Genomic DNA, 14,343 nt, shown 5'->3' on the forward strand with positions numbered 1-14,343 from the left:
AGTGACATTTGTCCATAAGTTTGAAACTTACCCGTCAATTCAGGTGGTAATTTCGTTATGTTTTCTAATGGAAGAAATTTCTCTCCCACACGTTTTTTTTCCAATAAATAACTATATACACTATTTACAACTTTTTCTCTGTAAAATCTAAAACTTTCGGCATGATTATTGCAGTCTAATAATAATTCACACGAAACTAGACAAAGCAATGTTTACATTGTCAATATTGACAACTATCATAGAGGGTAGATGTTGTCTATTATTAAAGTTGTTGCCATTGCTAGAAATTAGTACCAACAAATTTCCGTAACATGGCGCACCCTCAATAGATCCTGGTTCACCTATACGTGTATGTATGTAATAGGTACTTCCAAAAATGGTAGCTTTAAAAAACCGAATAACGAAAAAAGCATCGCCGAGAGCGCTGACAATAATTAGTTCTTATCATGTCCTGTTTTGATGATAAATCGCGATAGCTAGTTATTAAATCGTAGTAAAGTTATCAAGTGGCTACGTAGGTCAATTGAAAGCGCACCACTGACGCTGTCAGTGATAGAATGCAGTGGCATGTTGACCAAAACGGTTAGGAGGCTATGATATAAAGGCTCCTCTTCACGTTGGGCCAACGCCAACGCCAACGAGGGACGCATTTATGCGTTAGAGGGAGGAAGTGATATTGCTATCTCATTCTACCGCATGGCTGCGTCCCTCGTTGGCGTTGGCGTTGGCCCAACGTGAAGAGGAGCCTTAAGATGACAGTCCATTTCCAACGACAGCAGCACTACCATTCATTTTACTATGGTTATTGCCAATAACACCGACGCGTTCGTACTAGTAGTGCAGCTGCGGTCAGAAATGGAATGTTATCCATATTTTCAAACTTTAAAAATGAAAATAGTTATTTGTACAACAAGAGATTAAAAGTTTGATATTTCTTCGAGTGCTTATTTTGAGTCCCGTGCAAGCGAAAGATTTTATAATAGATTCACGAGCGTAGCGAGTGAATCTAATTTAGAATCTTGAGCGTAGTAAGGGATTCAAAAGCGCACGAGATGTAAATAACTTTGATCTCGTGTAGTACACAAAATTTTTCACCCTAAGCAGTGAGAACATACCTAGAGGGACAGAGATAATAGAACCCAAGTATATCGAACTTGTATTAGACCCTGCATGTTGAAATGACATTTGACTATAAAGGTCACTTGAATGTCATTTTGTCTCACTCAGTGAGCAAAATCGCATTTTTCTCACTGTTTTTAAGAAGCAAAGTACCCTTGTTCGAGCTGCTGAGGTGAAAAAATATTTACATACATTATACTTTTATCTGAAATAGGTAATTAAGAAATAAATAAATAAGGTCAGAAGTTAAGTGGTAAGTACCTAATAGTGATCTTAAACGAAATGGCTGAATCCATTCCATAAACTTTCATTTTTAGGGTTCCGTACCCAAAGGGTAAAAACAGGACCCTATTACTAATACTCCGCTGTCCGTCCGTCCACTCCGTCCGTCTGTCACCAGGCTGTATCTCATGAAGCGTGATAGCTAGGCAGTTGAAATTTTCACAGATGATGTATTTCTGTTGCCGCTATAACAACAAATACTAAAAAGTACGGAACCCTCGGTGGGCGAGTCCGACTAGCACTTGTCCGGTTTTTTTTCTGTTTTGCTACATAGAAAACAATTAAAATGTTTACATTTATTCAAAATAAAAAGTCAGCTGTCATTGCTAAAAACATACATGTATGCGAATTGAGAACCTTGTATTCAATTTTGAAGTTGGTTAAAATTACATTTAACTCAATCAGGTTTGTTAAGATTTAAAAGGGAACATGTTAACTTTGTAACGAATTATATTAAGCATACGACATATTTAGACGTGATTTAATTGCTTAAGTGGTTTAAATCAAATTATATGTCAATCTTTATTAAGTAAGTGGCAGCTTGCTGTCGCTTCCGACGCTTATGCTTAGTAATATGCCGCTGGAAATTTTCCCTTACCGGAAATGGAAACTTTTCCATTGAGTAAATTGCCCCGAATATTATACGAAACTCATTTTCATCAAGCAGAAGCGACTGCGATCGATATAACATTTTTTAATACAGGGAGTTTAATTAGTCACCTGCAATAATTTACGGGATATTCATCCCGTCATAGGTCATACTGAGCAACTTTTACTATGGAACCAACACCGAAATCGCGAAAAAAATCAATTGGCTGTTTCATACATTTTGGCTGTCCGATCTTGACATTTTCTATGAAACAGCCAATTTTTTTGCGATTTCGGGGATATTATTGATGAAAATCCTATTAGATATGATATTTTTCAGTGGTTATTTGGTTGATTTCATTATTTTGTGAGTGAATTTGAAGAGTTTGTGTGAGTTTCTTTAAGTATACAACAACATTTTAAGTCATGACTATTGTGTAATTCCAGAGAAAAGTGTGATAATATCTTCGAGAAGTGTTTGTTTACAAGGACAAGTAAGGATGAATACACTAATTTATTCTGCATGTCCTAACCCAAACCCTAACTTGGTCACGATTAAAGCCCCTGCTACACGGTCGCCGACAAGCCTTCAGACCGCGTGGCCTTGGTCCGTCCCGGACCGTGTAGACAGTTGTTTACAACAAAATTTGACCAAAACTGACCAAGGACAGACCAAGGTCAGACGGTTAGAAGGCTTGTCGGCGACCGTGTAGCAAGGGTTTAAACAAATGCAATGCGTATACATAGGAGCGGTCTTAGTGCGCGCTGCCAAATCACTTGTGAGCCCGACGCCACGCTGCACGCCCCGCCGAACGCTCCGCTTCGAGCGTCCACTCAGGGGGCCAATTTTTGAATTTCAATCGCTCGATTTCGTTTTTTCCCTTTAATAATATCTCCACTACTAGGCATTTAATTTCTACTAATAGAATTGAAAACGAGTGGTCAATATACCACTAGATTCATAATTTCTATCGCTCGTATTTCAAAAATAGCATTTCGCCGTTTTCCATAGATAGAGTGACAAAATCGAGCGCTCGAAATTCAAAACTCTGCCCCCAAGCGGCCGATTTCTGAATTTCGACCGCTCGATTTCGTGTATTTCGTTCAATAATATCTCCACTAGGTACTAGGCATTTAAATTCTACAATAGAATTGAAAACGAGTTATCAATACCACTAGATTCCCAATTTCTATCGGTCGTATTTCAAAAATTTGCATGTCGCCGTTTTCGACCGATTTTCGAGTGACGAAATTGAGCGGTCGAAATTCAAAAAGCGGCCCCCAGGCCTTACACTAAGCGACACTGGACAGTGTTTGTAACTTGAAGTTATAACTTCACTAGCGACCCGCCCCGGCTTCGCATGGGTTACACGAAACCTTAACAAATTATACACTTAGCATTCCTTCCTTAAGAATCACTCTATTGATAGTTCAGTAGTTTTCGAGTTTATCGCGAACATACATACACACAAACAGACAGACGCGGCGGGGAACTTTGTTTTATAATGTGTAGTGCTAGTGATGGTATGGGGCATAGTTTTTAAAGCACTTTGAGTACAACATTCTTGTTTTATACATATATTTCATACAGTCAGTTACTTAGGTATGTCTTTATCGAAATTATAAGGCAGGCAGTTTTCCATAAATGCTCGCGTTGCAGCGCAGCTGTCAGTATCCAGCCAGTTAGGACATTTCTGAAAATTAAATAATTAGTCAATGATAGCCTCATTTGTTTTTTGACGGTAGATTAATGAAATACATCGATTTTATTTCTTTGTCCGTTAGGTTTAGGCCCTCAAAATGAACATACCATGATTTTATTAATGTTCTTAATTAACTGATAAATTTCAACATTACCTATTAATATTACCCATCGCAAAAGCAATGCGAGAATGTAGAAACAAAATGGATGTGGCCATTTCCTAAAGAAATGAACCGCAATTTGGCCTATAATAGTTTACAAAGAATGTTAACTTCTATCAGTGCAGATTAATTAACTAGTGTTGTCTGAAATAGTACATTGTAGGAGAAGACGGAAAACCGCTAAAAGATGGACGAGTGAGTTTGAGGGCCGACACGTTAGTGGAGGCCCTCGAATAATACGAGTCCATCTTTAGCGTTTCCGGCCGAGGCATTACATAGTGCTTTTCACGACTACTGCGAGGAAATAAGAAAACATTTGTATAACTATAAGTACTAGCCCGCGATTTCTCAGGTAGCAAATTACTAGCCACTGCCTGTGCTGTCTCTCGAATTTCTGTAGGCGTCAGCGTAAGAATATCATTTTCTTCACTAAAAGAACTCATTTTTATAGCGAGATATTTTTTAGTCAAACACAATTTACACTATCAAACTGCACAACGGGACTTAATCGCGTATTTAAGTTTTAAGATTTACCTCCGACGTTTCGAGGACGGCGTTGTCCCCGTGGTCTCGGAGCAGACTGGCTCAAGTTGACATCAACATCTTCTAGCCGCGCGAGTTTTTCGAACTACCCGCACTTGGTCTTGTTTATCAGTTTGAACGTTTTGCGCACTAGGGATGTCACTCTGTCGACACACAACACTAACGATATTCGATTTATCGACTGTCGATATTCGTTTCCGCTTACATTTACTAATGACTGGATTCCATGTGGATGAGATCTTAAAACCCTCGTCCCGATTAAAATTGCAATGTTTTTTGATTTCAATGGCTTCCCGCACTTTTCTACTGTAGAAATGGCGATCCGTGGAGAGGATTTTAGGGTTATGCAGCTCAATCCAGTGGTTTGGTCCTGACTCCAGCAAATGCTCAGCCACCGCAGACTTGTTGACCTGACGATTTTTGACAGCTGCGATATGTTCCTTAACTCTTTCTGCTATGGTGCGCTTAGTTTCTCCGATATAGGAACTACCACAACTGCAATCTATTTTATAAACGCCAGGTGACTGGAACGGAATAACGTCCTTCGGTGACCTTAGGCTCCCTGCTACTTTGGATAAAGGTGTGTACACCGTCTTTACGTCTTTACGTCTTTAATACGCGATTAAGTCCCGTTGTGCAGTTTGATAATGTTTAATAATCGTGAAAGTTTAAAACAATTTACACTATCCAATTCAGTGAGTATTTTCCGATCCCGCCTTTTTTAGGGTTCCGTACCCAAAGGGTAAAACGGGACCCTATTACTAAGACCGCTGTCCGTCCGTCTGTCTGTCACCAGGCTGTATCTCACGAACCGTGATAGCTAGAAAGTTGAAATTTTCACAGATGATGTATTTCTGTTGCCGCTATAACTACAAATACTAAAAACAGAATAAAATAAATATTTAAATGGGGCTCCCATACAACAAACGTGATTTTTGACCAAAGTTAAGCAACGTCGGGCGTGGTCAGTACTTGGATGGGTGACCGTTCTTTTTTGCATTTTTTTTTGTATTATGGTACGGAACCCTTCGTGCGCGAGTCCGACTCGCACTTGCCCGGTTTTTTATTACTTTTTTATCACTTTTAAGAGGCGTTTTTCTGTTGTTTGCTTCAAACCGACTCTAAACTTAGAAGCTATTTTGCTAAAAAACCACAAACAGCTACAAAAGTAAAAAAACGCCTTAAGCGTGAATCGAATGAACTGACTGAATGAATGAATGGTTTGACATTTCGTTTTTTTTTTAAACAATAAATTGGTCCTAATAATAACCTAATTTTATTTTTGAAGGAAAAAGTAGCGCCAAAAAAGACCTTTTATTGATTTTTATGTTTTAAATGATATTCATTGCTGTAGCGAACTGTCACCAATGACAGATGATGATAACAATGAAACATTGTAGTAGTAGTGGTGGTTCAGGTGCTACAGCTATTGCCTTCTTTCCAGCTTAGTTTTAGACCATCTATTGCCACATTTCCGAACAGCGGCGTGAAAATGTTATAAACACGAACAGACATAGGTTTTTGTGGCAAAATAAAGTGATTGACAAAATGAAATATCGACATGTCGCCGGCCCAATATTACAGGGTTCTATGTTACATTTTCAAGACAATTGATATTCGACTTAATGTCACTATGACAATGTTCAAATTTCAGTTCGATAAAAGTGAAACATAGAACCCTGTAATATTGGGCCAGCGATGTCTGTTATGGATGTTACCTTAACGTTATACATACTTAGATATTTATTACATTTTATAAGAAGATACTGATATAAGAAGCTACCGCAAAATACACAACACGTTCGATATCTTCTTCTCATTTGATATATTGGTAGTTTTCAATTACTTTGACACTGTATACTACAGTTTACGTTTTATTTTTTAAGTGCTAAATATATGTAATAAAGAAATGATGTACCGAATTTTATATTAAAGAAAAAAATTGAAAAATTTACGCTTCCGGCAGGACTTGAACCCGCAACGTCCGCAATCCGTGCGTTTGCTCTAACCAATAAAAAAAACAACGGGTTGCACTCCGGGAGTGCCGACAGAAGTGAAAACTCAATGACTAGTCCAAAATGTCTGCAGCACTATGTATAATTGACTCATCCTCCTTACTATTGAAAAACGTTCCGAAATTGCTGGCCAGTGAGCTTAAATTTGTAGCGTTAATTGTTTAAAATTCGAATAGAAATTGTAAAGTTACCTTGCAGACCTCGCATCTATCATCTATCATCGCATATTTGGTCACGATATTTTGAGTTTTATTCACCAGTACTAGAGTTCAATTTTATTAGCGATTTCATCAAGATGTAGCTTTATTGAATTATATTGGAGTGATATAAAGTTAGAATGTAACTGTGAGATCCTCGTAATTCAGCCCATAATACAAGATTAGAACATTGGGCTTTATTGCTTAAAAGTCCAGTTTTAAATAATTGACCTGATTATGATACGTTATGACTAAAGGTTCTTTGGTGAATAAAAATGAAACAGCAGGCTCAGGCATACATTTTCGCGCGGTAGAAAGAGAGGGTTACGCCTTACGCCTTACGCCTTACGCTGTCTCGAATTTAACATTTTTTCCCCACGTCAAAATGTGCACAGCGCCGCTAAAGAAGTTTCACTTCAAAAAATCCCTAAAATTTGGAATATCGCTCGCAGACGTATATCTGCTTCTTTAAAAATCGCATTATTGAAATTTCTCGGTAACTTACCCACAGTCACTACAGCCAGTAGAAATTACATATCGCTGCCCCAATATTACAGGGTTCTATGTTACATTTTCAAGATAGTTGAAATTCGACTTAATGTCACTACGACAATGTTCAAATTTCAGTTCAATAAAAGTGAAACATAGAACCCTGTAATATTGGGGCACCGATATTTTTAATACTTAAATATAAATATAATATCGATAACAGATTTATCGATATTTCATTTCCTCATACAACGAGTGTTTGCCACAAAAACTTCTATGTCTGGTTATGAATTATTAAAAGCAAAATCTTACCTGAAGTAAATTAGCGCTGATGCACCATATTAGTCCGTCCGCGTCACACGTCAGCATGAATCCAATCAAAGGCTTGTTACCAAGACATCTGCAAAATTAGAAAAGCAGGTAATTCATTATCATAAAGAAAGTATAATAACTAAAAACTAACGAAAGAGTGCTGCAGTTAGTAAATAAAGAGGTCGAGGTTTTAAAGACCGTCCAAAAACGCAAGCTACAGTACCTTGGTCATATCATGCGAAACGAAAACTATGAACTCCTTCAACTCATATACAAGGAAAGATCCAAGGGAAAAGATCATCCGGACGAAGACGTAACTCATGGCTCAAAAATCTCCGAACATGGTACAAACAGAGCACACGCTCATTATTTCGCGCAGCTGTGTATATGGCCGGTTCACATTATTCCAGTAGCATTCCAGTCCAGCAATCCAATCCAGTGCTGGAATGGTACTAGAATAATGTGAACCGACACTGGAATGCACTGGAATGTACCCATTCCAGTGAGCATTCCAGTCCAGTGACTGGAGAGACCGTCAACTTTTCATTCCAGCTCACCCAATCCAGCGCGTATAATGAAAACGATCCCAGACTGGAATAATGTAAACGATATGCTGCAGTCCAGAACTGGACTGGATTAGCCCGCTGGATCACTGGACTGGAATAATGTAAACCGGGCATAAACGGGGTTCATATCGCATTCGTTTTGAAACACACTACACAGTTACCTACATTATGTGTATCGTCGTCTAGTACCCACAACACAAGCCTTATTGACCTTACCGTGGGGCTAGATTGATCTGTGTAAAATTGTCCTATAATAATATGTAAGAGTGAGATAGTAATAGGTATGGTACATATTTATTAAATTAAAAGCTTTTCATACTTTAGCAATACTTACCTACGCTACGGCAACAGTTGTAGTTACTCTTAATCAAGCCATCATGCTTACGTACTATTTACAGTAGAAAATCACCCTGTGTGGGGTGGCCCGTATAGTTGACTAGTAGGTAGTAAATATTATTTGCATTTTCAAAATAAACCTCGCTTTCGAAGTTCGTTCAATGCACCTTACAGGTAACTATTACCATTTTCTGTTATCTCTTATTATAATGTGAAAAGTCTAGGCGAAAACTATTTGTTTTAAGATCATTATTATATTTCTCGTCAAGTAGGTGCTATACCTTCTAACTATTCAGTATAAAAGACTAATTGAAACTCCTTCCTCGATCAAGTTATAATTGAAGGGTACACGGAAAGAACATGTCCAGTCCATTTAAAAAAAAAATGAGATTTTAATCTCAAAATGTAGAGCTCTCAAGCTGACAATGGCTCTCAACGAAAGTAACAACTTCGGTTACCTGTGTAATCATAAATATAACTCCTTTTTTTCTTTCTTTAAAAACACCTATACACGAAATTAATATGGTTAATTATGTACATCGTTCCTTTCAAACAGCGATAACTCAAAATGTTGTCAGAGTGACTAGACATGTTCTTTCCGTGTACCCTTCAATAACTTTCAGTCCATGTATGGACTTGTTCCCATGTTATATGTAAGAAAAGTAAAATTCGCTCTGAAATCACATTGAAATAAAATTAAAGTAAGCCATCACCCACACATCTTTAACAGCTTTAACTGCAGGCATCCACTCCCTTCTCGTCGCCACCCACTCGTCCAGGTGCTGCTTGAAGGCATCCTTGTCAATCTCTTCGTTGTCGAGGAGCAAATCGTTGTTCCGGAGTATGCACTTTCTTTCTGCACACTGTGGAATAAAACTGAGATTAGTCTTAGCAATAAGGAAGAGACATTACTATAGGGGCCGCGAAACGAAGGGTTTCAGGCCAAGTAGATATACAGTGTGGCCCTGGTGGGAAACTACCTTAAATCCTTAAGCTGCCTCATTTTACTTAAAGGAGACATTCCTTTATTTTTAAAAAGAAACAAAACTGCATTTAAAGATTTTTCTTTTTTTCTTCAATTTTGCTTGTCTAAAAATAATCTTGAGTACTAAATATTCGATTTTATGGATATTTTGTACGACAGACGAGTGTAAGACCTAATGTTTCTTAGAGAAATGTTATCATTAACATTAACTGTATCGACTAGTAGAAAAAAATAGCGAGTGTTTATTTTTTGGAAGTTTTACTCGGTCTATTCCCGGTCGAGACAAGCGAATTTAAAAAAAATTCTTGAATGCAGTTTTGTTTCTTTTTAAAATAAAGGAATGTCTCCTTTAAGTAAAATGAGCCAGCTTAAGGATTTAAGGTAGTTTCCCTCCAGGGCCTGACTTATCTTTCCACACTGTAGATAAGGATATACGCGGCCGGCAACCCACTTTCTCGCCGAGACTTGTATAGTGCTGTTCTCAAACTTGCAATGAAATATCCATAGGCTACGGTGGCCAAAATCGAGAAAAACCCTGTCTAAAATTTGAATTTAGCGCGGTGCAAGTACCGGGCCTCATGAGTTACGAGAAGGTGTGTGTGAAGAGAAGGTGAGATTTCCACTTGCTACGATCCTGACTTCACTTTCATAACATTCCTCATACACGCTGGCCGGTTTAGGGTGCTCTTGACCTGGCCTTTCTTCAGGATGTCCCCGATCTGATCAGAGAAAGTCCGCCGAGTTCTACCCCTTCCAACTTCCACTTCTACTTCTCCCTAAATAATCTTATTGGATTTTTTCATTGTTAATATTGTATAATATAAATATAAATACCTCAGGTGATCCACGAACGGCGGTCATTCGCAATGTTTCATCATCTGGCCTTATGCATCCTGCATTGGTTTCCTTATCGAACAGGTCTGGAATTACGCAGCATTGAGTGGGCTTGACCTGAAAATCACGTGCAATCGGTACAATAAAAATAAAATACGTATATAGGGACCGTGCGCGTTAGAGGGTCTGCCATCTTGTGTCCTGAATCAGAAACATATATATGCACATGTACATTGCCAAAGTCTACCATCTACCATTCTTGTCGGTAAGTTTCCTTGTGCATAGTAGGTTCTGCCATCTTGTGGGCTACATCGGAAGTATAAACGACACATTTATACCTCGCGCCAAAAATCTGACGGCTCCTATGCTGCCCCCTATAGTTCATGCACGGGGTCTATACGTAGAATAGAAAATAGAAATAGAATTAAGCTTGTATTTCTGTTTTCTTTAGTATTGTTTTCTTTTATTGAGGTGTGCAATAAAGAGTACTTTGTATTTGTATGTGCGATCTGATTCAAACTAAGATACGTCAAAAATTTGCTTTAGATACTATATGTATCGGATATGTCAGTGTCAAAAGTCGCGATTTTGTTTAAAAAAACGTCACTTTTGACACCAATGACCTTTTATTTATGTAGACGTGTGACGTTCATAGTTGACAAAACTAAAATTTGATCCAACGATTTTGACAACTTGACAGGTTGGCGTCACCCATACGACTAACTAAATATAGGTTCCGTAACCTATATTTAATGGCTCACGATCGTGCGCCTGGTACCATATCTACCTCAATTTACTTACATCTATGTTTGACACCGACATATCCGATCAAATGTAGTGTCTTTAGCAAATGTTTGACATTATTTTAAAGTTCTAATCAGACCGTGAGTGTCTTCAAGGCAGTTTGAATAGGCTAACTAAGTACATAGGTACTTACTACTTGAATCTCTGAGCTATATCTTACCTCTGGTCGTTGTTGGCATTGTGGCGATGACAATTTTGTTAAAAGAGGCTCTAGTGCTTTTATTTCTTCAAGAAGTTGAAGAGGAGAAGGTTGAGCAGAAATGACCTGAAATAGTGAAAAACCGAAAATTATGCGCGAAACGTATTAAGTAATAGTATTTTATACAATCGTGATATAATAGAGAGTTTTTCAGTCGAGTACCGTGTTAAGGCAACGAAGCTTGCTGAGTTGTCTTAGTAAGGTACGAGATTGAAAAGCTTGATTATATCACTATTGTATACAATACTTTTTCTACGCGTCAACAAGAATAATACTTTAAACTAGTAGAATCATACAAACAAACCAAACCAAAAGCTAAGATACCCGAGCGATACATTCATACTGGTACTGGTACGCGACCCGGCGGGCTGGTCAACGACACCTTCTCGTAACTCATGAGGCCCTGGTACTTGCTCCGCGCTTAATTCAATTTTTAGACAGTTGTTTTCTCGATTTCGGCCACCGTAGCCTATGGAGACTAACAAGCAACGCTACATATATATGCACATGTACATTGCCAAAGTCTACCATCTACCATTCTTGTCGGTAAGTTTTCTTGTGCATAGTAGGTTCTGCCATCTTGTGGGCTACATCGGAAGTATAAACGACACATTTATGCCTCGCGCCAAAAATCTGACGGCTCCTATGCTGCCCCCTATAGTTCATGCACGGGGTCTATACGTAGAATAGAAAATAGAAATAGAATTAAGCTTGTATTTCTGTTTTCTTTAGTATTGTTTTCTTTTATTGAGGTGTGTAATAAAGAGTACTTTGTATTTGTATGTGCGATCTGATTCAAACTAAGATACGTCAAAAATTTGCTTTAGATACTGTATGTATCGGATATGTCAGTGTCAAAAGTCACGATTTTGTTTAAAAAAACATCACTTTTGACACCAATGACCTTTTATTTATGTAGACGTGTGACGTTCATAGTTGACAAAACTAAAATTTGATCCAACGATTTTGACAACTCGACAGGTTGGTGTCACCCATACGACTAACTAAATATAGGTTCCGTAACCTATATTTAATGGCTCACGATCGTGCGCCTGGTACCATATCTACCTCAATTTACTTACATCTATGTTTGACACCAACATATCCGATCCAATGTAGTGTCTTTAGCAAATGTTTGAAATTATTTTAAAGTTCTAATCAGACCGTGAGTGTCTTCAAGGCAGTTTGAATAGGCTAACTAAGTACATAGGTACTTACTACTTGAATCTCTGAGCTATATCTTACCTCTGGTTGTTGTTGGAATTGTGGCGATGACAATTTTGTTAAAAGAGGCTCTAGTGCTTTTATTTTTTCAACAAGTTCAAGGGGAGAAGGTTGAGCAGAGATGACCTGAAATAGTGAAAAACCGAAAATTATGCGCGAAACGTATTAAGTAATAGTATTTTATACAATCGTGATATAATAGAGAGTTTTTCAGTCGAGTACCGTGTTTAGACAACGAAGCTTGCTGAGTTGTCTTAGTAAGGTACGAGATTGAAAAGCTTGATTATATCACTATTGTATACAATACTTTTTCTACGCGTCAACAAGAATAATACTTTAAACTAGTAGAATCATACAAACAAACCAAACCAAAAGCTAAGATACGCGAGCGATACATTCATACTGGTACTGGTACGCGACCCGGCGGGCTGGTCAACGACACCTTCTCGTAACTCATGAGGCCCTGGTACTTGCTCCGCGCTACATTCAATTTTTAGACAGTTGTTTTCTCGATTTCGGCCACCGTAGCCTATGGAGACTAACAAGCAACGCTAAGTGGTTTTCGTAGTCTATGGATGTTGCTTTATTAAGGGTATCACATGCGCGTTTCTGACTTATAAAGCAATTGTTTCTACTATACAACCTAAAATAAATAATTATTTTGAGCTATGGTTTTGTTTCGTCCTCTTGATCGCGACGGGCTGTGATTGGTCAATTTCATTATAGTTGACTAAACTGTATCGAAATGAATATTATAGTTGAGTTGGGAGCATGGGCATGTATGGACATTAAAAATACCCAATCGCAGTTTGGTATAAGAAATCTTAATTCAAGAATTACAGTCGACGAGTAGAAGAAAAAAAATTATAACCGGCATCAATAGACATGGACCAAGATGTTAACGTAAGGACGCGAAGCATGAAGAATTTCGTACATTGACCTACCATGTCGTATCTCTATCTCATGCGCATACGCATAATTATATTGCTTGTCCTAGTCGCACAGTAGCATTGACTGCCGGCATCATCATGGGCGAGACTGTAATATACGCATGTGCGATAGAGATAGTAAAACTAGGTATGTATGTATGTATATATACAGACACGGCCTTATCGGTAGTGACCCTGCTTACGAAGCAAGAGGTCCCGGGTTCGAATCCTGGTAGGGTCATTTATTTGTGTGTTCATCACAAATATTTAATCCTGAATTATGGATGTTTTGATTTATGGTGGTGTAGTGATGTATAATTATGTATATGTATTAATTTAAACAATACTTACTTTTAAAAACACTACTAAAAATATTAATTGCATTGTACTTTCCATTGTTAATTATTATTTTAGTATTTTTTAACTAACAATGAACACAAAAAAAATTGTAGTGGTTACTAGCTTTAGTCACTCAATTACTAAAATAAGAATATAGTGCAGAACAATGAACGAAGTCATTATAAACCATTCGTATTGTTTTGAATTTAAGGGGGATTCTCCACAACCGAATCGGCGTGCGTTCCACACATTTTTTTTACTAGCAGACTTTAATTTTGTTTGAAACTGAAGCAAAATTGTGTACTGTAATTGTATACAAAAGTGTGACTAGAGCACAAAAAATCCTCACGGAAATTGTGGCATGAGCGCCTCTACTGTATACCGTGCTTGTTGGCAACATTAAATATTGCAATGTTGAGCAAGAGTTTCGATATATAGAATTTTATATTAGCCAATAAAAAAGTAGCCAGTAACGCTGCAGAAACTGCAATCATAATGTATGTACCTAATACTCATGGATGCACTCGTATTTCTAGAAGAGTGGAGTTTGTTCTTGAATTATATTTGTAGATAACACTAAAAGTTCTTAGTTCTTACTAGAGGTATCATTATAACAAAAAGAAGCTATATAGGTACATAGCTTCTTTAAAGCTATATAGGTATATAGCTTCTTTTATACTATATTTTTTTTAAATATATTGAGGTAAGTATATTTTGAC

General features: G+C 37.7%; 1 protein-coding gene across 1 annotated transcript; it reads right to left on the reverse strand.

Moving 5' to 3' along the window:
• Positions 1-3,532: 3,532 nt before the first annotated feature.
• Positions 3,533-14,023, reverse strand: LOC134794193 (uncharacterized). The gene is made up of 7 exons (XM_063765931.1): positions 13,637-14,023; positions 12,378-12,482; positions 11,094-11,198; positions 10,130-10,246; positions 9,028-9,173; positions 7,409-7,496; positions 3,533-3,683 (listed from the first exon to the last, which is right to left on the reverse strand). The coding sequence occupies exons 1-7, from the start codon at positions 13,679-13,681 to the stop codon at positions 3,585-3,587; spliced, it is 705 nt and encodes a 234-aa protein (XP_063622001.1). The 5' UTR covers positions 13,682-14,023; the 3' UTR covers positions 3,533-3,584.
• Positions 14,024-14,343: the final 320 nt, after the last annotated feature.

Source organism: Cydia splendana, chromosome 10 (assembly GCF_910591565.1).
Source record: "Cydia splendana chromosome 10, ilCydSple1.2, whole genome shotgun sequence".
NCBI classification, from domain to species: Eukaryota; Metazoa; Arthropoda; class Insecta; order Lepidoptera; family Tortricidae; genus Cydia; species Cydia splendana.